Raw genomic sequence first — 24,919 nt, forward strand, 5'->3', positions numbered from 1 at the left:
AGCCAGATCTGACCACAGTGGTTCATGCCCATCTGAATTTCTGTAATGCACTCTACTTGGGGCTGCCTCTGAAGAGTGCTCAAAAACTTCATCTGGTCCAAAGAGCCAGCTACAGGGAGCAGACAAACCTCTTGTTGCAGCAGCTCCACTGGCTGCCAGTCTGTTTCCGGGCACAATTCAAAGTGCTGGTTATGACCTTGAAAGCCCTAGACCGCTCAGATCCTGCCTATTTGGCTCACTTCATCCCCTTGTATAAACCTGCCCAGGCCCCGAGAGCTTTAGGAGAGGCTCTTCTGTTTGTCCAACCTCCATCTCAAGCTCGGTTGGTGGGAACAAGAGAGCAGGCTTTATTGGAGGCCGCCCCGCAAGATTCTGGAACTCTCTTCCCAGGGAAGCCAGAATGGGCCCCTCCCTCCTGTCCATCTAGCGGCAGGCTAAAGCCTTCTTATTCAGACAGGCTTTTAAAGAGGAAAGTTTATAAGATCATGTCAGGGGGTGCTGTGGTTTTAAACTTTGAACATGTTTTAATGGATTTTAACCTTGAATTTTTAAGTACTGTTTACATTTAATTCTGTTTTAATGTTTGCATAATTTTATATTTTAAATTGTATTCCAATGCTTTTATGTTAAGCTGCTTTGAATTTCCTTCGGGACAGATAAAGCAGGGTATAAATAAACAGTCAAGTTGCTAAAAGATTACTAGCATTCACACATAGGTCCCTTAGTTCTTCTGACAGGCTACTTTTTCACTGCTTATCATTTTGTACTGGAATAGTTAAAAGAATACAGACACAGATAAATAACCATAGTATTTATTAAAGATATAGAAAGGTCACAAATTTTCATGAAATCTAGAACCAAAAGTAGGCTAAAGTATTTTTCTATCAGTAAACCATTCCAACCAGGTGCTATCAATCTCTCAGGGAGGAGGGCAGCACATATTTCTATGTAATTATAACTACACTGTTTTTTTCTCCCTTGTCAAGATCGAAGTCTTAAGGAAAAGTCTCTTGAGACTGAACAGCTGACTAGGTGCACAGAACTCAGTGCTTACTGAAATAGTTAGTCACTACATCTAACAGTTCTTGTTTCTTTGTACCCCCTGTCAGCTTATAAATCCTGCACACTTCCTTCAGAACTGGTACTGTAAGTTTACCCAAAGTGCCTTTTTTAACATGATTCCTCAGTTCCTCCTCCGAGATTTCAATCTTGGGTTTCTTTTCTGGCTTTTCAGTATCATTCCCTGCTGTAAAGAGATTTTTCAATTAGATGTTTGTTACTCAGGTCTTGGTATAACTGAAATATTTTACAAAAATCTCAGAATGACAAAATATCTGTTTAGTTCATCTTAAGTGAGAAGGCATAAATAGCTTAATACTGTGGTTCCTCCAAAATAAAACCAGGTTTTAGTTTAATTTTTACTCCAAAAGATGCATTAGAGCTTATTTCTAAGAAATGTCTTATTGCTGAGCCTGGAGGTCACAGAGCGGGGCTTGCAGGCCAGAGAGATCCTCCTTGGGATTTTGTGCTCAGGTGACCTCATAATCTCCTCTTAAAGTGACAGCATCACTTTAAAATAGGCATCTCTACACTGCAGAATGGATGCAGTTTGGCATCAATGTAACTACTGTGGCTCAATGCAATAGAATTCTGGAGGGCTGGTGAGGCAACAGCACTATTGTGCAAAGAAGGCTATAAATACCTTGTAAAACAACTCCCATAAGCAATGGCAGTTAAAATGCTGTCAAACTGCACTAATTCTACAATGGAGATGCACCAAAAAGGGTATAAAGACCTTTTAAAGCTACAACTCCCATGATTCAAAGATGGTTAAAGCAGTATCACACTGCATTACATTTGACTGACAATCTTAACTGGAGCTTATTTGTGAGGAGTGGTATATATTTTACTCCAAACAATATATATTTTACTGTTTCAGAGAAAATTCATGGCAATTCAACCACATGGTTTTTTATTACTAGTGTGTGGTTGGATTAGCACAGGCTATGAGTCCCTCTGCCTTTTAAAACCCACGCAAGAATTTTGAAAAGTTTCAATTCAAGGAATATGTAATTAGGAGATATATCTACAACTTTTTTGTAATCTTCAAACCCCACCTTGTTTTCGCTTTGTAGCTTTGCTGTCAGGATCATAGCCTGGTGGGTACACCAACTGCTTGAATTCCTCCACAAGATTATCCAGCCTGCGATCCATCACCTCAACCTTCGGAACTGGAGAGTAAGAAAAGAACCCAAAAAGAGAGTACTTAAGAATCTACATTAAAATATATAGAAATAATGGTTCTACAAAGGAATACATACTCTTTGAACTTAAAAGCAAGGCAATTATCATTATCTGACCTTTTCCCCAGTGTGTGACCCCCTAAAGGCAGTTTATACAAGATTACAACAAATATAGTTTAATAACTGCCTCATTAAAACATTAAAATGCAAAGTACAAGAAAAGAACAAATAGACAATGTAACACAATATACAAGTGGTCAGTCTTCAAAAGCCAGCTCAAACTAAATTGGCCTTAACCTGCCTGCAATATGACAGCAAATAAAGTGCCAGTCTATTCTCTCTAGGAAAGGAATTCCAGACCTGCCACCAACCAATGAGAAACCCCCTTCTTCTAACAAAAGGATATCACAGAATCTCCTGGAGGACACAGAGTACATATTTTGTCGGATTATTTGGTGAATCTGTGGGTACCAGTCCCATGGGTACATATATCATACTAGATATTTTAAGTAGCATGGTGGACAAAACAGAATGCAGAGGGACTCCACAAATCAAGGGGTCAAACAGACATCCACTATCAACACCTTTGTCACAAGAAATTCAATGGGCAGATTTGACAAATATTAATTTAATATGATGTGTGGGAATGAATGGAAGAATGGAAGGATGTATGGATAGAGTTAATAATTTTGGAGACACCAGTAAAATATTAAGGCCTGCAATGACTAACTATCTGCTTGCTGGAACTGTGATCAAAACATGCTAATGAGAATTGATAAGAACTGTGACAATGGTTCTTTCAAGTTAAGGAAATGTTTGCAACATTCCTTATGTTAAGAAGGAAGTCAACATAAGATCAACACCATTCAAGAAGATCAACATCTGGCCAGGAAACTGAGATGGAGCCAGGATGGAAGACGTCAATCATTAACTTACAACTTCGGTACTACATCAACGGAAAATTCCTATAAAAGACTCAGTCTAATAATGCTCAAATTGTGACCGACCTGAGGAGTCTGGTTCACCCGCCATACTGTATTCCATGGGAAGCAGAGAGAGGGTGTATCCTGAGAGTGTCAGATATGCTATGGCAAAGCATGATTCTATACACTTTGAGGCTTCCTTCTCAAGGGAAGATGAAGAAGTGCACTTTTGGAGTCTTAGATTTTGTGCAGGGAGTCAGGTTCTGCTGTATGGAAAACAGAGATTTGGTCCTTGGCATTGTGCTTAGGGAAAGAGGTTTTGGCATATCGGCGTTTTGAAGTTCTGGCATTATTGAAGTTCTGGCATTATGGAATGAATGGAAGAATGGAAGTACATATTTTGTCATACAGATCAGCAAGCCATCCATGCTTTTGCATTGGCAGGCTGCAGGAAATCAGGGTCTGGCCTAACAGGTGTTTCTCCAAGGAGGAAAAAATGATATGGGTAATATTTGGATGCATGTGGATGAATGTGTGTACATGTGTGTGAATGCTGAGTGAAAATGTAATTCCCCTTTGTTTGTTTGTTGACCAATGTAATTGTAAATCCAATGTAGTTGCATAGAATCTATACATCTGTATGTCCAATGTCATTCTTTGTCTAAATATTTTCTGTAATCGGATATACCTTCTCACACTGGAAATTGCAATAAAAAGAACCTATGCTTCAAAGTTATTGAAAAGCCATTCATGACACCTTCTGGGTTCAGTCTTCTAGGAAGGAATAAAGCTGCTGTAAAACAGTGTCTCCAAATCCCATGAGTAATTTAGTGCAATCTGGTAATGGAACATAGGAATGGAACAATGGGCGACGAACCTGGACTACGCTTGGATGATGAGAAGATTGGGTACGGTTGTTTTTTGTAATAATTGTGCATTGTAATTGCTTATTGGTAATTTATGGATAATGTGTTAAGTCAATTGTTATATGTTGTATGGAACCACTGCTGTGTCTACTGTTTTTACTGTTTGTGAACCGCTGTGAGTCGCCTTCGGGCTTGAGATACAGCGGTATATAAGCAAAGTAAATAAAATAAATAAATTATTATTATTATTATTATTATTATTATTATTATTATTATTATTATTGAAAGGGATACCATGAGCCAGAATACAGAAAGCTACTGAGAAGTCCAGCAGAACAATGGCAAACTCATTCAGGAACACCAAAGAGTTGTCTACCATCATGGCATTCAGGGAGGCATTTTTCAGTAATGGTCTTATAACTCCTCCTTTATACACACCAGAACTCTGCCTTGTTTTAGTGAAACACTGACTACACCTTCTATCCATTCAGCCAGTCCCCCTCTGGCTTTTTAATAAGCAAGAATATAACATACACATGGTGGCTCTCATCAAGAATCCTATTAATATCACCAGTCCATACAGATTTAATAGTATCAACATTATCACTTGAAAATCAGGAACCAATATTACATTCACAAGATCTGTATTAGTTATATAATCTAAGTAAAATCCAATCGAATAAATTTTATCTGCGAAATACTGAGCAAGCTGTTCACAGAGCATTGTCAACAGGTCTAAATTTACCTCTCATGTGCCTGCCTGTGAAAGACCTCAACCATTGCCATCCATGCATGTTTTGAATGCTCAGAAACTAGTAGCTTCCAATAAAAAAAACTTCTTAAAATATTTTAGTTCATAAAAGGAATACATCTAGGACACAGTAAATTGTTACTGAAACAAGGATAAAAAACAAAAAAGACACTGCAAAAGCTGAAATGCTTAATTTTCTTTGTTTCAGTCTTAATGACAAGACATAAGAATGGTCAGAAATGCTAGAAAAGAAAAACAGCAAGAATACTTGGCTAATTTTGAATAAATTAATTCAATCAAGGAATTGCATTCCAGAAAGCTAGAAGAAAAATAGCTAAGGAAATCTTCACCATTACTTTTAAAGTTGTTAAGCAGGAGGTCAAGAGTAGTAAATCTCTCCTGCCGCCTGGAAAGAACCCACTTTTAAGAGGTTGAAGTCTGTTGTTTCAAATAATGAAAAACAGAGTAAAAACAAAATCCTAGCTTTTAGGTGGGCAAGCTAAAAAAGTTTTTTGTCTTAGACAATATTTTGTTTCACAAATAATTCTGTTTACCACATCAGATTGTGCGTGTCATTCCTCAATGTGTTTCTAATGTTTATGAATTGCTAAGTAACACTTTTTAAAAACGTATAACTGGACATCTGTTTCTTACTGGTCAGATCCTCAGCCTTTTCAGGTTCCATCAGGTCCAGTGCCAAGGCTTCTAGGTTCATATAATGCTGCTGCAGAACTGGATTCTCAAAACTCTCACTCCTGTTGAAATCCAAAAGGGGAAGGGGAACCAAGGAAAGTTAATGTTGTCCAAAAATAGATATAGTTCCAGAAGTGATTTTATTTCATTTCCAAATGTTCAACATTGTATTTCAATACCTGTAGAAGGACTTGGGGGCAAGTTAAGTTATTTATATAAAACTGATGACAAATATACTAAATGTGGAGTGCTGACATATGGGGCTGCAAGGCTGCTTTGTTTGTAACAGGTGTTACTGTATAGAAAATTGCACTAAAGGCTGTCCTCAAGTTATGAACAAAATAGGTTCTGTGGGTTTGTTCTTGAGTTGAATTTGTTTGCAAGTCAGAACAGGTACATTTTAAGTGTAACTCTAGCTATATATGTGTGTGTATATATGGCTAGTTAACTTTAAATATGCAATCAAACACACATACACAAATACCCTGTGGTGTTTGTTTTGCCTTCTGTGCCTCTCTTCAGAAGACTTAATATTATTTTCTCTTCCTGTGATAATTAGATTTTGAACAATTTGGCTTGTTGTGAAAACAAGAATTTTTGAGAAAACTTTAGTGGAGACACCTTTTCCCCATGACAACTCTTTCAGGAGTGAATATCTCTTCTGAAGGGTAGACTTCTCTTACTTCCTGCTATCTCACCCCCGTTCCTAACTATAAGTTGTTTGTAACTCGGACACTACCTTGTACTTGAAATATTAGGCTCAATCCAAGCTTAGTCTGTGGGTTTTATATTACCACCAGGTGGGGTACTATTATTTATTGAAATTAAGAATTCCTAGAGCTTTCTCCAAAAGCTGTTTGCTAAGTACAGATGTAATAACTGTGCACACTTTTGGCCTTCTGTGCATCATTACCTGTATTTGAATCGCAGCTTTTGAGCAATTTCTTTCATTTTGTTCACCTGTTCTTGATTAGCTGGGACTTTTTCTGTAAAATCTATCTTCCGTTTGTCATCTGCATATGGTAGGAAAATCAGATGAAAACCTAAGTAGAAGGTAAGAAAAATAAATGAGAAGTTTCAAGTAAATTCTCCATTTTGTCAATATAAAACACAAATTTCAGAACTAGGATGAGAAACTGTAGATGTAACACCAATTATCAAAAATGGGCCACTAAGTAAAGATGTGGGTAAAAATCTGTTTTCTTCTAAAGCCATTTTCCCCCAACAAACCGATTTCTAAGCCTATTAACTGGCTTTCCACTAAACATTAGACATTTGATTTAGATCACACTCAACCACAGATATAAACAATAGCATCGTTATAGTTTACTTTTTAAAAACGAACTATGACGAAGCAATAGGATGGATTGCAACATATCTGGAAACATGTATAGGCATGAAGGTGTGAGGGGATTAGATAGGCCCACATCTATCATCACAAAAAGAAACTCACAAATGAACTGTAATGTGTTCTAGTCAAGGTTTTTTTTTTATTTAAAAAGGAGTGTATCTAGTCAGGAAAGCAACAAAGAAATGCCATGAATGAGAAGTGCCAAGAAATTACCTGGAGGAGATATCTGCACATTCTGCTCATCCAGTTCTTCTTCCTGCGGGGTCAGGGCTATAAACCTAGGAGGGGTGTTCCGACGGGCAGTGTACCTACATATGGCCATCACTCCTTTCTCCAGACACTTTGTCAGCAGGGCACGGAACAGTGCAGTACTTCCTAAAAACAGAATTCAATGTTAACAAGGTTACCTGATTTAATGTTCAAAACATTTCTTTGAAATTTTAGAAAATACAGTGAGCTTTTCAGAGGTGTCCTTTGCGTTTTGATTTTGTGTTTTCCAAATGATAATTTCCCCCAAACATACAGTATTTTAGCTACTCTTGTCAAATGAGAAGCTGGGGGCACCCTGAGGCTGTTCAAGTTTAATTATGCTTAAATCCAAGGGCAAATCAGAACACTTCCTTTAAAAAGAAGATAAACAGTGTTATTAGCAAATCAAATGATTGTATTTTAGTGTGGTTACTACAAGTTGGAAGTGTTGGAGCAATTAAAAAGTGCCTGTTTTTAAATATAATGCTTTTTGAGGTGATGTTGGCAATAATATGAAGCACCAACAGCTGCCGCTCAAATATGCTGCTTTCAAGGGTTTATACTGCATAACACTCAAAACAATATTTGTTGTGTGCCTTCAAGTCATTTTCATCTTATGGCAACCCTAAGGAAAAGATATGACATGGTTTTCTTGGCAAGGTTTATGCAAAGAGGTGAAGGGTTGGCTTTGCCTTTCTCTAGGACGGACTGTGACCATAATAAAGCCACTAAATTAAAAACATATTTGAAATCATAAGCCAGCATGGTGTGGTGGTTTGAATATTGGATTACGGTTCTAGAGCCCAGAGTTCGATTTTTCACTCAGCTACAAAACTCACTGGGTGAATTTGGGTGAGTTAAACACTCTCCATCCCAGAAAACCCCAAGACAGGGTTATTTATTTATTAATTTATTTTCTGCATTTCTATGCCACCTTTCTCAGCCCAAAGGTGACTCAAGGCGGCTTACATTGGCACACTTCAATGCCACAATGAACATTTATCTTAAGATCACCATGAATTGGTAACAACTTGAAGGTATGTGTAAAGAAATAGCTAATTATAATGTACGTTTTAAATGCGTTTATTGATGTTGGGATAGGATAAGTGCAGGCCAGCTTATGTGTCGCCTGAGCTGATGTGTTGCCATAGCGATGGAACAGACTGTTAGAATGTATTCAAGTTAGAGAAGCCAAAGGGGTGGAGCTAACTGCCACTTGGCAGGGGCAGGCATTTTAAAAGAGTCAGATTTCTTTTAGTCAGTGGACAAAAGTGGAAGTTGGGTTCTGGTGTGTGGGGAAACTGAACCCAGGGGTTTAAGTTTTTAGCCTGTGTGTTTACAGAGTCAACTGAACCTGTTTAAATTAGTAATTAGCTCGTGAGCTAAGGGGAAAAGAGACCCCAGTAGAAATCCATAACTTCGGTGGGGATAGCTGAAGGGAGAAAAAGGCAAGTCAATGCCTTGAATTGTCAGTTAAGAAAAGAAAGATACATTGCAGTGAAATAAGTTTAAAACCAGTCTGGTGAAAGTAAAAGCCACACTGAAAGTTATATTGGAAACTGTTTAACTAAAGTCAAATGTAACAACATTTAAAGGAATACAGAATAACCATCAAACGTTGTACACCTGTGAATCCTTAAATAAATATTTCCTTGATCCGTTCTTTATAATTAAGACTCATGTCTTGAATGATACTGTCAGATCCTATAGAAATATTGCTAAGGTGGATACAGGGAGAGAGCCTACATCCTACTTTGAGTCTCAATAGGTATGGATACATAAAATCTATCTCATCCAATAATTTTAGTAATTTCATCAACTCACATTTTTATATTTGAAATCCTACTATGTGAGAGCCATCATTTAAACACATGCATACCACTAATCAAGGTCTCGTCTGGATAGATGAACTGAGCTGGCTTGATGTAATGATGTTGTTTCAGCATTACCAAGGGCTTGAAACCAACCAGATATAAACCCGGTGAATCAAATCGCTTTGTTTCTTCCACCTCCTCTTTCTCCAATACAATTTGACGGTTCCCATAGATCTAAAAATGGAGGGGGTAAGAAGAGAAGTAGCTATAGGAATTACAACAATTGCTGCAATTAGAGGAAAATACATATCTAGGGGAAGTGACATTGCGATCATTCTTGCAGGCTTTAGCACAGCATAATTTTATTTGTAAGAAATCAATAGCTTCAAACATATAAAGTAAGTCTCTGATCACACCTCCCTCAACAAAATTTATTTATGATCCACTATCTCCTAACAGACTGGTTCAAGATTGGGAAAGGCGTACGGCAAGGCTGCATACTCTCACCCAACCTTTTTAACTTGTATGCAGAACACATCATGCGATGTGCGGGGCTGGATGAATGCAAAACTGGGGTGAAAATTGCTGGAAGAAACATTAACAACCTCAGATATGCAGATGACACCACTCTGATGGCCGAAAGCGAGGAGGAGCTGAGGAGCCTTCTAATCAAGGTGAAAGAAGAAAGCGCAAAAGCCGGGTTGCAGCTAAACGTCAAAAAAACCAAGATTATGGCAACAAGAATGATTGACAACTGGAAAATAGAGGGAGAAACCGTGGAGGCCGTGACAGACTTTGTATTTCTAGGTGCAAAGATTACTGCAGATGCAGACTGTAGCCAGGAAATCAGGAGACGCTTACTTCTTGGGAGGAGAGCAATGTCCAGTCTCGATAAAATAGTAAAGAGTAGAGACATCAGACTGGCAACAAAGATCCGCCTAGTCAAAGCCATGGTATTCCCTGTAGTAACCTACGGATGTGAGAGCTGGACCTTAGGGAAGGCTGAGCGAAGGAAGATCGATGCTTTTGAGCTGTGGTGTTGGAGGAAAGTGCTGAGAGTGCCTTGGACTGCGAGAAGATCCAACCAGTCCATCCTCCAGGAAATAAAGCCCGACTGCTCACTGGAGGGAAAGATACTAGAGACAAAGTTGAAGTACTTTGGCCACATCATGAGGAGACAGGAAAGCCTAGAGAAGACAATTATGCTGGGGAAAGTGGAAGGCAAAAGGAAGAGGGGCCGACCAAGGGCAAGATGGATGGATGGCATCCTTGAAGTGACTGGACTGACCTTGAGGGAGCTGGGGGTGGTAACGGCCGACAGGGAGCTCTGGCGTAGGCTGGTCCATGAGGTCACGAAGAGTCGGAGACGACTGAACGAATGAACAACAACAATCTCCTAATGATCACCTGGCAACCCAAGAAAGGCAGCCTCTGTTAGTTAACTGGATATACATTTCTAAAACAAATAACACTCCACTACAGAGAGACAATTAGCTTCACAATGACTATGGCAAGCATAACTTTATTAATTATTATTATTATTATTATTATTTCCTACCGCCTCTCCTCATGGCTCAAGGCAGGTCATAGCAGTCAAAACTCACAAACATTGAAAACATTCTATAATTCTAGACTATACAAAGCATTTGATTACAACTTCTAGTGCCATAAGCCACTTGTTATGCAATGTGTAACACTATATTTGTGTTATATGTCTTCTGGAATATAAATTTCTGAATATTACTTTCAATTTTAATAACTGGCCATGATAAATTATGAGAACTCAACTATTGACAGAAAAGAAAATTATTCTTGAAAAAATGGATTAATAGTTTGCACTCATACTATTTCCAGCATTTGATACAATGTGATCAGCTACTCCTCCTGAATAATAAAACTTGACCAATTAAATTAATTTCCAGAACACTTTTGGGAAAAGTTAATAAATGAAGAATCTTTTGTACACAAATGGTATTAAAAGACACTTGGTAATTGCGGGGCTATAGATAGTCAGCTTACTAGAGTTAGAAATCATGATAGGCATTACAATATTCCTGGAAGAGGTCTTCAGATATTTAAATGGTCATTCGGGAGAGTGGATGAATAAATAAACTGTAAGGGTACATTACCTGAGCCCTCTTCGTGTCACTAGGCAGAAGCAAGCTACCCGTCTCTTTGTTAAAAGTGCGTGTTTTTGTTTTTACAGGCTCATTTGTTTCTCTATAAAGTTTCACAGGGGGCTGTTTGAAAGCTTTTTGGACTAAGTTAAAAATACCAACAGAAAGAGCCACATCTTTTCCCAGATAGAAATTCAACCTATGTAAAATCAGAAAATACAGGTTCAAGATTTCTAAATCTTACATTGTGTATCAACTTCCACTTAACAGTGTAAACAGTATAACATTCTATAGTTAGCACATTTCTATCTAAACACACCTCACATTTTTTTTAATTCTGTTGTAACCTACCTCAACTTTAGGGAGAGGTGGGTAAGAAATTATTATTATTATTATTATTATTATTGCAAAAAGGATTTTACCACATTTCTAAGAGAATAAGAATTCATTTGTTTCTTGATATTCACCTGCCTAAAGCTCGCTTCCTTGTCTCTTTTGCTCTTACTTTCTTCATAAGGTCTGCTAGTTTGCTGGATTCATCAAAGTGGACTCCCAAGTCCTCATCCTCTGCTGTATTAATGATGTCCCTGTAGAACAAGGAGATATCAAATCCTCCTGGCTTCCTCAGGTGCATTAAGTCAAGGTATATACCTAGAGTCAAGCAAAATTGGAGGAAAGTAATTGTCTGCTTTTAATATTAGGAACTGCATATTATCATTCTTTCTAATTTTTATAGTCTGACTATGTGCTATATTGCTCATATAGCTAAAATTGCATCATCCACAGAGTAAAAATTAACCAGGCTTGGAATAGTCCTAATGTTTGCAGAGCTACACAAAAATATTCAATAGGAACTCCTTCTATCATCTAATAAAGACTTAAGTGTGTTCATTGGAATGTTGACTAATTTCATGCACTGGGAAAAGCAGGTGGAAGCCTAAACAGAAAGTACGTCTTTATTGCAATGTCTTGTTGTAGACTCCACTTACTTTTCCAGGTTTTATGCATATAAGTTTTAAGAGTATCAAAATAAAGGGCCCATGAAATGAGCATGAAGCAACTGATTATTATTGGTTATTAATGATGGAACGCTGCACATATGTAATCATGTCTAGCTATCAGTTCCCTTTCATTACTGTTCTGCCTCTGTGTTGCTATGAAAGTGATTTGGAAGGAATTATAACATAAAACAAACTGAATTTCCCTTTCCCTAGTTCCTATTGAGAAGACTTTATGAAAAGGAAATCCTATAACCTTCTGCAGCCCTGTACTTAACTCAAAATGTGACTGCTGTTGTTTTACTATATAGATATTAGCTGTGACTACTAATACTTTACTATCTATGCCACAATGTCACTATCTATATCTAACCTTTATCTCAATAACTCTATATCTGATTATATCCGACTGGACTATCTATCGCCGAATGGAGAGAAATGTCTGTGCACTTTCTATCCCTCTGTTTCCTTCCACACCTTCAACTGATATGCCCAACTGTCAAAACTGTCATTCTGAAGCTGAGGCTTGAGCTCCTCCCCCCCCCCCCCCCCTCATATCCTTAAAGGCACAGGCAACAAATTATACATTCTGTCTCTGGAGGCAGAACAATTACATTTAAGCTGAATTCTTAAGCAAGAGAAGGGGAACCTGCCTTCTTTTTCTAAAATGCTCATGGATTCCTTCCCTTATTGACACAATGCTTAGATGAGAATGAGATAAAAAATGCAAATGAAATTAACTTTCTCCTTTATCTCTATTTTTAACCCTGCTAGAAAAAGCAAGCAAGCAATGGAACAGGAGCTCCATTCTTCAGTTTCAAGTATCAAAGAGAAAGAAGGATGGAAGGGGGTCAATAGCAATTGGAGCACAAAATTCATGTCCAGATGGTAGCTTCCTGTTTCTCATTTGTCACTGCTATACAAAACTGACTCCACAATAACAGTTCTTAACAAATTGCATTCAGAGATTTTTGCAAATATGAGATTGATGTTTGATGTGATGAAATCTTTACTCCAGGTTACTATTGTTGTTGCGTGGCTTTACTTCATGTCTCATTTACGGTAATCCTAAGGCAAACCGATCATGGAAAGATCTGTTCAAAAGGGATCGAGGATAAGAGAATGTGATTTGGTCAAAGTCATCTAGTGGTTTTCTGAGAACGAACAAGAATTCGAACTCTGGTGTTCTCTGGCTCCAAGTTATACTTCGTCTCTAATGGGAAATACTAACCTGTCTCTCGGAGGTCTGTAGCTTTGGTCCTAGCAAATTTGGCTTTAGTGCTGTCTTGACCATGAGGGTTATCTTCATTGGTGAACAGCATGATCCTCTTGTGGCTCATCTTGAGGCGGACATCACTGAAAAGATTGGAGCAAACCCAGAGGGCCTCACCTAATGAGTAGTTGGTGCTATGGCCAAATGATTTGCTGAAGAGAGCCTTCCCCTGTTCTCCCTTGTACTTTCCCAATTCCAAAACTCGTTTGGCCCCTAGTGATAAACAAGAAAAATACTTATGACTAGTTCCTTGCTCTGTCCTAAATTAAAAACTAATAACAAGGCTACATTTCTGCTCAAAGTCACACACAGACTGGAGCAAACCATGAATAGATTAAAGCACACCCAGAGCACCTAATAAGTAATTGGTACTACAAAGTCATGAACAGAAGCCTGCTGATCATTTTAGGAGTTGCCTATAATATTTCTTTTCCAATTTGGGAAGCCAATCAACTTCTCAACACAGGACCTTTTGGTGCAATCAAGTGCTAATTGTTTCTTAGCTTTTGGATAAATGTGTCTCAAAAATGGAAATGTCTGAAATTCAAATTTTGGTTGTAGGAACTCAGGTCATACTCTGCTAGGGGTGTTTGCACACACAAAAATATATAATGGATATTCTGCAGATCTATTTTCTTTGAATATTGTCTCTATCATGCTTTACCTAATGCCACTAAAGTATCAGCAAAAAACAGAACTTGAATGGGGAAACCTTGAAATGACTCAACATATTCTTAAAAACTTGATGCTCTGTATTTTTTCTGTGAAAAAAAAAACTTCAAAATATTTATCAAATTAATGATGCTAAATAATTATTATATACCGCCTATATAGTAGATACTATACAGAAAATACAGGGTGCCCGATAAAAAGATTTGGTCTCTTTTTTTACCTGGATTGTCCAAATCCTGAAGAACATAAATATGCTTAAAATCCACTGAATTTTTGTATTGCTCTGTACCATAAAACACAACGCCAACAAGGTCCCTGTCGTGGCTGATGATCTTGTTTGTATACACATTTTGGATGCACTAATAAGAAAAGACAAATCAGCTAAGAAAAAGAAGGAAAAGACACTTTTTTTACATTACCTTGCAATTTAAAGAGATGATTGAAATTAGAATTTTTAGAGTAATGCTAAGGACTATACAGTGTTAATCTTTATAGGAAATCTGGCTAAGAAAATCTAGCTACAAAAGACATATTGTACCAAGAGATCATTGTCAGTATTATCAACGTTAGGGGTAGGAAAGTAGCATTCCACAGGCCTTCCCTCAATCATGCCCTAATGTATGATTTTTTTCCAGGTATAACTGCTGCCCAATCATCAGGGTGGAGGAGATTGTTATAACTGCAGAGAGAAAAGCAGTATAAAGCTTTTAGCATTTGAGCTCAGAACATCAACTGATACATCTCTTCCCCTAAACTTCAAACTTACTGATAGTCTTAGACATGAGAAAAACCTCCTACAGGATGGTAAAACATCCAGGCATCCCCTGGGCAGTGTCCTTGCAGACGGCCAATTCTCTCACATTAGAAGTAACTTGCAGTTACTCAAGTCACTCCTGACATCTCAGATCTATGTTAAACTCCAATCCAATCCACACTTACTCGAGATTAAGCTATAATTGGTCTGATTCCTACAGGCATTTCAAATTATGAAAATTTACAGAATGGGCTGATTATTGCTTAGGAACTTACCTATTACCACAGTATTTAAAAATTATTAATACAATATTAGGTGACATGGTCTTTATTTTAAAAGAATATGTCTGCTCCCCAATGACTATACTACAATACTGAGTCCCAATTTGAGGGGAAAGGCAAGGTATAAAAACTTAGTAACAACAATATGGGGAAGGATGCAATCTTCAAGCACTCAAACTCACACAGGTGAGCAGAAAAACAAAAAAATTCCAAAGGCCTTAAATATATTTTTATATATATTTCTCCATTTAAAGACACAGTCACCACATTAAATATTGTGCATTCCACAGAAAATTAAAAGAAAGCAACATTTTGGCTCTCTCTGCATTAAAAATCGTGCTAACAGTAATTGAACTATATCAAAAGAATAGATCATAAAAATATACTGTCAATGAATTCTGCTTCAAAAACTCCAAAATGTGAAATCAGCATTAATTTTCTGAAAAGTTATCTTACCTGGATTGTCATATCAAAAGGAGCCAAATCATCATCATCGTCAAAGGGATCAAACATAGCTTTTGACGCATCCACTAAGAAAAGCAAAGTGTCCCGACCTGAATATTTATATTCTCCTATAAAGAAAATATCCAATGTTTTATGTATCTTCCTTTTTATTAAATACTTGTATTTTACATGCTTTAACTATAATATGAATGCTCGTAAGACTATGCAATGAATTGCTCTAATAGAAAAGGTATACATGCGTGTATGAATCTATTGAAATATGAATACAGTGTATGAATTTGCTCAACAATTCGCCTGCAGTGTAGCTCATCACATCTTGCACAGGTGTAATAATCATCAGTGCTAATATTGCCAAGAAGGTGCCCAAAACAATGTGTTCTACCCATTCTACTTTAAAGGTATTTTATAAAAAAAAGCAAAATATGAGAGATGTGTCTGAGTGATCCAAAGCACATGGAAAAGGCTTTTTGTAGATAATGCTTGCAGGTACTTTTGCTTTAAGGTACCTTTCTCACGAAATCAAACTGTCAGTCTCAATGAAGCTAGATCATTAAATCAAATTGTTGTTTTCAGCAGCTCAAAACTTTAATTTCCCTGCATTTCTCAGGAGGAGAAAAGAGGAAGAGAAAAGTAGGATGGCACCACAGAGCCCCCAAGGGCTCTACGAAGCTGTTTGAGAACCCCATGCAGTACAGCGTTTAAGTTTCCTGTACCAGTGGCCAAAGTCATAAAAAAATGACAAAACACTGTGTTTAGCATTTATATATGGCAATGTGTACTAGTACCCTGGTATTTTCAATATTAAAGTTGCAGGATAGCTGGAAGCAAATTGGCTAGAATTCAACACTCACACATTACAAATTAATAGTGTATGCATGCCCTTAACGTCAATACTTTTTAAAAAATCTCTGGTTTTAAAGTTTTGCACTCCTGGTCTGTGACGGTAATAATAAAATTCATTCATGCCCTTAAGATTGATTCTTACCAATTGTTTCAACTTCTTCATCTTGTTCCTCTCCTTCCTCCTCGTCTTCATTTTTGTAATATGATACCCAGTTTGACATGACTCTCAAGCCTTGCTAAGGAGAATAAATGGAGCAAGTACAATAAGTATTCTAACAAGTAAAACGTGAATAAGAGATTCCAGACATTCCCTCAAATTATAATTATGAGAATATAAACAGTGAAAAATGTGGAACCTGACCACAGAATAACATTAAAAAATCTTGAGAGATAATCTCTCTAGAAATGTATGAGTCCTCTTGGATGACAGGAGGACATTGACCCTAGAGTCACATTGGAGGACCTCAAGATTTCTAGAGGTGTTCTCTCCAATTAAAAATAGAGGCCATTTATGTTTTTTCCGCTTTCTCGGCAGTCCCGTGACCCTAACTCCAAAAAATATGGAGAACTGATTGTACTGCTAGCCTTTATATACCGACATAACTGGAATGCACTAAATGTGAAGAAACAATGCTTAGCATAAGAATACATATTCATAACAGATAGTCTCCAAATTGTGTAAATGAAGACTTATGGATTTATTTTTGCATTCATATGAAACATCGGGCTCACTGATCATATGAATCAGGGCCTATGAAGTCAGAAACAACTGAGGGCACATCACTATCACAATAGCAGTGGTGATCACTTCTTCAAGACTTGTAAGGGGACTTAGCTATTCCCATTTGTACATATTTAATGGATTTTATAGCATATACACCCGGCATTGCCCATTTATCCATTTTCTTTGTGGTGCTTTCTTTCCTTCCTCCATTTCCCTCAGACATATTTCCCCTCTTCTTTTTTCTGTCCTTTCTCTTCCCTCCTTTTTCTTTATTCCCTGCCTCCCTCCTTCCTTCCTTTCTTTCTTTCAATTCACCTAGCCACAGGTCAATCTACTTTGTTGCTTTTGTTTCCCTCCTCTCTGGGCCCAAAAGGACTGTGTCTTAGTTCAAAGCCCTCCATTCTTTTCAGTTGGAGAATGAAGGGCATGCATGCCAAGTCTGGTCCAGATCCATCAAGCCATGAAGGAGCCTTTGTGGTACAAAGCAACTAATCAACCAACAAACAAACATAGTATTTTATATACATAGAGTTAAATACAGTACTGATTTTCCGGAAAGGGATCCAAAGTCATGTGGAATGCAACACATACATTAACACACATGTGGGCTTTCTCCAGGGAAATACCAAAGTTCATTTAAATCTCCTTTTTATATCAAAGAGCTTCTCTGCAAACCATTTCTCAAGGGACCAGAATGTTGCTCTTCTGCTGGCAGGTTAAAACCAAATTGTTGAAACAAAAGGTTTTAAAGAAAGAGTGGATGAGGGTGTAACATTTTTCAAATGAATAATAAAGAATTTGACCTTAGAAAATCCCACTGACTCGATGAAAGAATTAAATAAAATCTTGACAAGCTTCTTGGAATTAGCTGGATTAAAGATAAACAACGAGAAAAGTCCATTTTACAAACAAACAAACAAAAACCCATCAGAATCAGAAAAACAATAACTAGAGGAAAATACAGAATATAATATTGTCCATAAAGTCAAATACCTAAGAATAGATATTACAAAGAAGAACCCAGAGCTATTCAAAAATAGCTACGAAAGGATGTGGAGAGAGATAAAAAATGAACTAGAGGAATGGGATCAATGAAGGGATCTCCATATTAGAGAGGATATCATCAAGATGTCGACACTGCCAAAAATGTTATTTCTGTTTCAAAACATACCAATGATCAACAATAAAAAGATTTTCACAGTTTGGCAAAAAGTTATTTCAAAATTTATCTGGGCAGGGAAAAAATCATGGATAAGAACGAAGATACTTAATGATAAAACAAGAGGCGGATTATTCCTCCCAATTCTAAAACTCTCCTTTCACACATGCTATTTGGACTGGCTCAAAGAATGGGTGATCATGGAAGACAACATGTTATTAGATTTAGAAGGTATAAATCTCCCATTTGGACGGAATGCATATCTGGATATACAAAAGGAAAAGCCAACAGGAATACTCAAAGATCATTATATACGGAAGCCAATTTTAAGTACTTGGAATAGATACAAAAAAAGAATCTACACGAAGTCACCAACCAGGGGTAGATATCTCCACATGAGGCATATTACAAAAGGAGAATATTCTACAGGGGAAATGGCTAACCATATAGGGAGTTGACTCAGACAGATGTACACAAATGAAGACTCTTGAAGAATTGCACCAAATGGGCCTTAAATGCAATTGGCCCCTATATAGACAACTGCATGAGAAATTCAAAGAACAACTAAAAAATATAAGCTTTCAGACTGCAGAAACATGGTTTGATGTGGCTATGTTCCAGGAACCAAAAGGACTTACACACATATAAAAATTTACTGACCTGGCAGTAAAAGATTCCATGATGAGATTTTTTTATTGTGTCAGAAGTGACTTGAGAACATACTGCAAGTTGCTTCTGGTGTGAGAGAATCTGCTGTCTACAAAGACATTGCCCAGGAGACGCCTCGATGTGTTATCATCCTATGGGAGGCTTCTCTCATGTCCCCACATGGGAAGCTGGGGTTGACAGATAAGAGCTCACTCGTCTCGCGGATTCGAACCACCCAACCTTCAAGTCAGCAGTTCAGCCAGCACAAGGGTTTAACCCACTGTGCCACCACAGCTTAATGAGATAAAAATGGCCCAATGGGAAAAGACATGGAAGAGAGGAATGACGTACACAACATGTCAAAACCTCAAAGAAAATGTCTACAAAATACACCTGCAATTGTATCACTCTTCAGAAAAATTAGTGAAGATGTATAATTGTACCGATAGATGCTGGAAATGAAAAAGGGATATTTTACCATATGTGGTGGACATGCAAAAAAACAAACATGCAGCCACTTGAAGCAGATTCACCTATATCTTGAAAAGTTCCTAAACACGAATTTCGCAATGATGCCGCAAATGTATCTTTTTCTATTTATTTACAGTACTTATATTCAACACTTCCCACCCCAAAGGGGATTCAAAGTGGCTCACAGAACACATAAACCGCAAACATTTAATGATAATTATACAATGACTAAACAGACAACAGATAGAACTATATATTTTAGGCTTTTTCTCATCCTTTTTAAGGAGCTCAATTGGCTGCCGTTTACCTACCGAGCCCAATTCAAGGTGCAGGTGCTTACCTACAAAGCCCTAAATGGTTTGGGACCTGCCTACCTGCGTGACCGCATCTCCATATATGAACCCACGCGCTCCCTCCGTTCATCCGGAGAGGCCCTGCTCACGATTCCACCTGCGTCGCAGGCTCGTTTGGTGGGTACGAGGGACAGGGCCTTCTCTCTGGTTGCCCCCCGACTTTGAAACACCCTCCCCAAAGACATTAGGCTAGCACCCACGTTGGCAGTCTTTAGGAAGAACTTGAAGACCTGGCTATTCTGATGTGCCTTTCCTGAATAGGATAACCTCCAGCACTTTATTAGAGCTTAAGACTCTCTGCACATTGCACTTGCCCAGAAACCCAACATATCACCTCTTACAACCAGCACTTTTTAAACCTTTACCCTTCAATGGCCCGGCCCTGGTTTTATTGCGTAATAGTATAATGTTTTGTTGTTGTTATTGCTTATGTTTTTAATTTGCTTGCTTTGTATTGTTATTGTCTGTTGTTGTTGTTTGAGGCCTTGGCCTTTGTAAGCCGCATCAAGTCCTTTGGGAGATGCTAGCGGGGTACAAATAAAGTATAATAATAATCATCATCATCATCATCATCTTCATTTGGCATCTTTGGAGGCTGTGCTCAGTATTGACCACAGGGGGTGCTGATGCTCCATCTCCTTGCCAAAGAGCTTAACTTTCCTCTGAAATGCCATGCCTAAAATACCTCCCCGCATAATGCGGTTCCTATTCATCTACTCACATTGCTGTTTTTGATCCACTAGGTGAGCAGGGGGAGCTGGGCTGAAGGTCAGGAGCTCACCCTGACTCGGGTTCGAACTGTCAGTCCTTTGGTTGGCAAGATTTACTGCTGCTGCTGATTAACCTGCTGTGCTAAAGCCGGCCCTTTTGAACATACGAGATGAAGAATTAGAAATGAAATACGGAAATATCTTATTCTACATGGCAGTGGCAGCACGAATAGTGAATGACAGACAGTGGGAAACCAGATATAGAAGAATTGGAAAAATATATTATTGATTTGATAATAATGGATAAAATAACTGTACTCTTACGAGGAGAGCAACTAGAAGATTTCGTTAAAGAATGGCAACCAGCAATCCAACACCTCAACAAAAAATAGTGATAAGCAACAGTAATAATAGTAGTATTTAGCCCAGGCCTGGACAAACTTGGGCCCCTCCAGGTGTTTTGGACTCCAACTCCCACCCTTCCTAACAGCCTCAGGCCCCTTCCTTTTCCCCCTCAGCCGCTTAAGCGGCTGAGGGGGAAAAGGAAGGGGCCTGAGGCTGTTAGGAAGGGTGGGAGTTGGAGTCCAAAACACCTGGAGGGGCCCAAGTTTGCTCAAGCCTGATTTAGCCATTCCTCGGCCCACTTTGAAGCGCCCCCATTTCCTCAAACCACCGCCGCCGCCGCCCAACATCTAGCTTGGAAAGGTACACACGCGAGGAAACCACCGTTACCTGCCAGTCTCCCGCCGAAACTAGGCAACCCCTTTTCCCGCCCCCTCGTGTTCCAATACCGGAACTCACGGGATTGGTTGTCAATCACGTCGACGCCCCGCCCCTCAAGGCACAGTGGTCCAATCAGGGCGGGAGGCAAGCTTAGGGCGCACTGGATCAGCCTCAGACCCATTCCGGACTCTTCCATGTATTTTGGACTTCAGCTCCCAGAATTCCTAATAATTCGCCACGGTAGCAGAGGCTTCTGGGATCCGTAGTCCACAACACAAGGAGTGTAATAAAGGTGGACTGACGCAGCAGAATTATGCAAATTTGACACCAGTTTACCTGCCGTGGGTCCATGCTTTGGAATCATGGGAGTTGTAGTTTTTTAAGGGCTTTAGCCCTCTCTGCCCAAAAAGTGCTGGGGCCTCACCAAACTACAACTCCCAGCATTCCATGGCATTGAACCATAGCAAGTGAAGTGCTGTGGAAATGAACCCTTGCAGTGGTTCTCAATCTGGGGTTCCCAGATGTTTTTAGCCTTCAGTTCCCAGAAATCCTAACAGCTGGTAAACTGGCTGGGATTTCTGGGAGTTGTAGGCCAGAAACATCTGGGGACTCCAGGTTGAGAACCATTGTTTAGGGGGAAAGGGGAATAAGAGCTCCTTATCTGTTGCTATTATTTCTATGGCAGCTTTTACTTCCATCTCAGGTGTGGAAAATTGGCCTAAAACAATGAATCAGGAAGTTTCATTTCCTCTTATGGTCCTTTCACACTACATTGTCATCTTCATCATCATCATTATTGTACTAGCCGTCCCCTGCCACACATTCCTGTGGCCCAGTCTAGTGATCTGGAAAATAAAGTAATGAGAAAGTGTTGGTTTCTAATATATGTAATTGCTTCATGCTTGTGGGTAAACAGTATATCTTGCTGTTTCTTTGTCAGTGTTGATGTGGATCTTGTCTGGGTTGCCTACTCTGGAACTTGCAACATAGAATTGTCCTTTTTTAGGGGTCCCTTTCAAATCTATAATACTATATCTCTCTGTGTGTGACTCATATCTATCTATATATATGGCTGGATGGTTCTTTGTCAGGAGGGCTTTAATGATGTTTTCTGGCCCTGGTGAAGGGAGATGGACTGGATGGCCTTCAGGCATTTCTCAATATGGGGGTCAGAACCCCGGGGGGGGGGGGGAGTTGTGAGGGGGTGTAAAAGGGTTGCCAAAGACCACCAGGATACACAGTATTTTATGTTGGTCATGGGGGTTCTGTGCAGAAAGTTTGCCCCAATTCTATCCCTGACGTGGTTCAGAATGCTCTTTGATTGTAGGTGAACTATAAATCCCAGTAACTACAACTTCCAATGGTCAAGGTATATTTCCCCCAAACTCCACCAGTGTTCATATTTGGGCATATGGAATATTCATGCCAAGTTTGATCCAGATCCATCATTGAGTCCACAGTGCTCTCTGGATGTAGGTGAACTACAACTCCCAAATTCAAGGTCAATGCCACCAACCCTTTCTAGTGTTTTCTGTTGGTCATGGGAGTCCTGTGTGCCACGTTTGGTTCAATTCCATCATTAGTAGAGTTCAGAATGCTCTTTGATTGTAGGTTAACTATAAATCCCAGCAACTACAATTCCCAAATGACAAAAAAAAATTTAGTTCTGGTCACTCCTTTGGTTAGTAGATGTCTTGTGGCCAAATTTGGTGGCAATTTGGCCAGTAGTTTTTGAGTTACATTAATCCCACAAAGGAGCTTTTTATAGACAAGTAGTGGCGCAGTGGGTTAAAGTGCTGAGCTGCTGAGCTTGTTGACCGAAAGGTTGCAGGTCTGATTCCAGGGAGCAGCGTGAGCTTCCGCTGTCAGCCCTAGCTTCTGCCAATCTAGCAATTCGAAAATATGCAAATGTGAGTAGATCAATAGGGAAAGTAACTGCGCTCCATGCAGTCATGCCGGCCACATGACCTTGGAGGTGTCTACAGACAACGCTGGCTCTTTGGCTTAGAAATGGAGATGAGCACCACATTCCAGAGTCAGACATGACTGGACTTTACCTTTTAAGCATCATCATCCACCATGTGGAACAACAAATTAAAAACAATACATAACATCAGTTTAAACCCATATAGAAAACCAATACATATGGAAACAATCGGTCTATAGTTATTTTTTTATTTATTTGTCGTGTCAGGATAACCAGTCAAATTATTTTACATTTCTAACAGAACAAAGCAAACAAACAGAGAAAATACAAAATGTGTGAGTTTGGTAGTTGGTTAAATGTCCTTTGACCAGTATCTGGCCACTTGGAGTGCTTCTGGTGTTGCCACAAGAAGGTCCTCCATTGTGCATGTGGCACGGCTCAGGTTGCATTGCAGCAGGTGGTCAGAGGTTTGCTCTTCTCCACACTCGCATGTTGAGGATTCCACTTTGTAGCCCAATTTCTGAAGGTTGGCTCTGCATCTCGTGGTGCCAGAGCGCAATCTGTTCAGCGCCTTCCAAGTCGCCCAGTCCTCTGTGTGCCCAGGGGGGAGTCTCTCATTTGGTATCAGCCATTGGTTGAGGTTCTGGGTTTGAGCCTGCCACTTTTGGACTCTCGCTTGCTGAGGTGTTCCAGTGAGTGTCTCTGTAGATCTTAGAAAACTATTTCTAGATTTAAGTCGTTGACGTGCTGGCTGATACCCAAACAGGGGATGAGCTGGAGATGTCTCTGCCTTGGTCCTTTCACTATTGGCTGCTACTTCCCGGTGGATGTCAGGTGGTGCAATACCGGCTAAGCAGTGTAATTTCTCCAGTGGTGTGGGGCGCAGACACCCTGTGATAATGCAGCATGTCTCATTAAGAGCCACATCTACTGTTTTAGTGTGGTGAGATGTGTTCCACACTGGGCATGTGTACTCAGCAGCAGAGTAGCATAGCGCAAGGGCAGATGTCTTCACTGTGTCTGGTTGTGATCCCCAGGTTGTGCCAGTCAGCTTTCGTAGGATATTGTTTCTAGCATCCACTTTTTTTTTGATGTTCATGCAGTGCTTCTTGTAGGTAAGAGCACGGTCCAGAGTGACTCCCAGGTATTTGGGTGTGTTGCAATGCTCCAGTGGGATTCCTTCCCAGGTAATCCTCAGAGCTCGGGATGCTTGTCTGTTCTTAAGGTGAAAGGCACATGTCTGTGTTTTAGATGGATTAGGAATCAGTTGGTTTTCCCTGTAATAGGCAGTTAGAGCACCTAGAGCTTCGGAGATTTTATAAAATCAGTTTAAAACCACATAGAATCATAGAATCAAAGAGTTGGAAGAGACCTCATGGGCCATCCAGTCCAAACCCCTGCCAAAAAGCAGGAATATTGCATTCAAATCACCCCTGACAGATGGCCATCCAGCCTCTAGAAAAACAATACATATGGAAACAATCGGTCTATAGTTTAAAACCCATCATTTTAAACCATCTGGAGAACACTATAGTTCCACTTCAACTGCCATGAATGAACCCCGTTGGATTCTGGGTGTTGTAGTTCAGTAAGGCACTGGAACGTTCAACTCCAAAGCCCTACGAGGTTGCCATAGCAATCAAAACACCGTTATACCTCTATGATCCCTTGGTGAGGAAGGCCCTTATTAACAGTTTCCTATGGAATTGTTGCTCACCTTCACGCGAAGGCCTTTTTTTGTTTATGCAAGTCACGTCTCCCCGCCCCCGGAATGTAACCCCGCCCACCAGCAACTCTCTACCCAGTTACATCTCGTGAAAGGCTGTAAGCTCCACCTCCTCCTCAGGTTCTGACCAATAGCAGAGAGGGAAACCCTGACGTTCTAACCAATAGCCCGGAGGGAAACCCGTC

General features: G+C 39.4%; 1 protein-coding gene across 6 annotated transcripts; it reads right to left on the reverse strand.

Annotated features, from left to right (window-relative positions):
* Positions 1-796: 796 nt before the first annotated feature.
* On the reverse strand, positions 797-21,249 carry XRCC6 (X-ray repair cross complementing 6). 6 transcript variants are annotated; one of them, XM_067469173.1, is made up of 14 exons: positions 21,091-21,151; positions 20,370-20,512; positions 16,436-16,525; positions 15,442-15,557; positions 14,171-14,309; positions 13,237-13,491; positions 11,475-11,658; positions 11,020-11,206; positions 8,956-9,124; positions 7,041-7,202; positions 6,390-6,519; positions 5,438-5,538; positions 2,118-2,231; positions 797-1,246 (listed from the first exon to the last, which is right to left on the reverse strand). In XM_067469173.1, exons 3-14 carry the CDS (start codon positions 16,512-16,514, stop codon positions 1,044-1,046), a joined length of 1,839 nt encoding a protein of 612 aa, XP_067325274.1. In that variant the 5' UTR covers positions 16,515-16,525; positions 20,370-20,512; positions 21,091-21,151; the 3' UTR covers positions 797-1,043. The 6 variants fall into 6 exon arrangements, with proteins under 6 accessions (XP_067325274.1, XP_067325272.1, XP_067325275.1 ...); XM_067469171.1 differs by having other exon boundaries at positions 16,436-16,529; XM_067469174.1 differs by lacking the exons at positions 20,370-20,512; positions 21,091-21,151 and adding an exon at positions 21,160-21,249 and having other exon boundaries at positions 16,436-16,529.
* Positions 21,250-24,919: the final 3,670 nt, after the last annotated feature.

This window comes from Anolis sagrei, chromosome 5 (assembly GCF_037176765.1).
Source record: "Anolis sagrei isolate rAnoSag1 chromosome 5, rAnoSag1.mat, whole genome shotgun sequence".
NCBI classification, from domain to species: domain Eukaryota; kingdom Metazoa; phylum Chordata; class Lepidosauria; order Squamata; family Dactyloidae; genus Anolis; species Anolis sagrei.

Coding starts and splice junctions, on each gene's coding strand:
- XRCC6 (XM_067469174.1), bottom strand. CDS start 16,514: ATGTCAAACTGGGTATCATATTACAAAAATGAAGACGAGGAGGAAGGA. Junction 11,659..13,236: donor TACAGACCTCCGAGAGACAG/GTTAGTATTTCC, acceptor GCTTGACTCTAG/GTATATACCTTGACTTAATG. Junction 11,207..11,474: donor AGGAAGCGAGCTTTAGGCAG/GTGAATATCAAG, acceptor GATTTTACATAG/GTTGAATTTCTATCTGGGAA.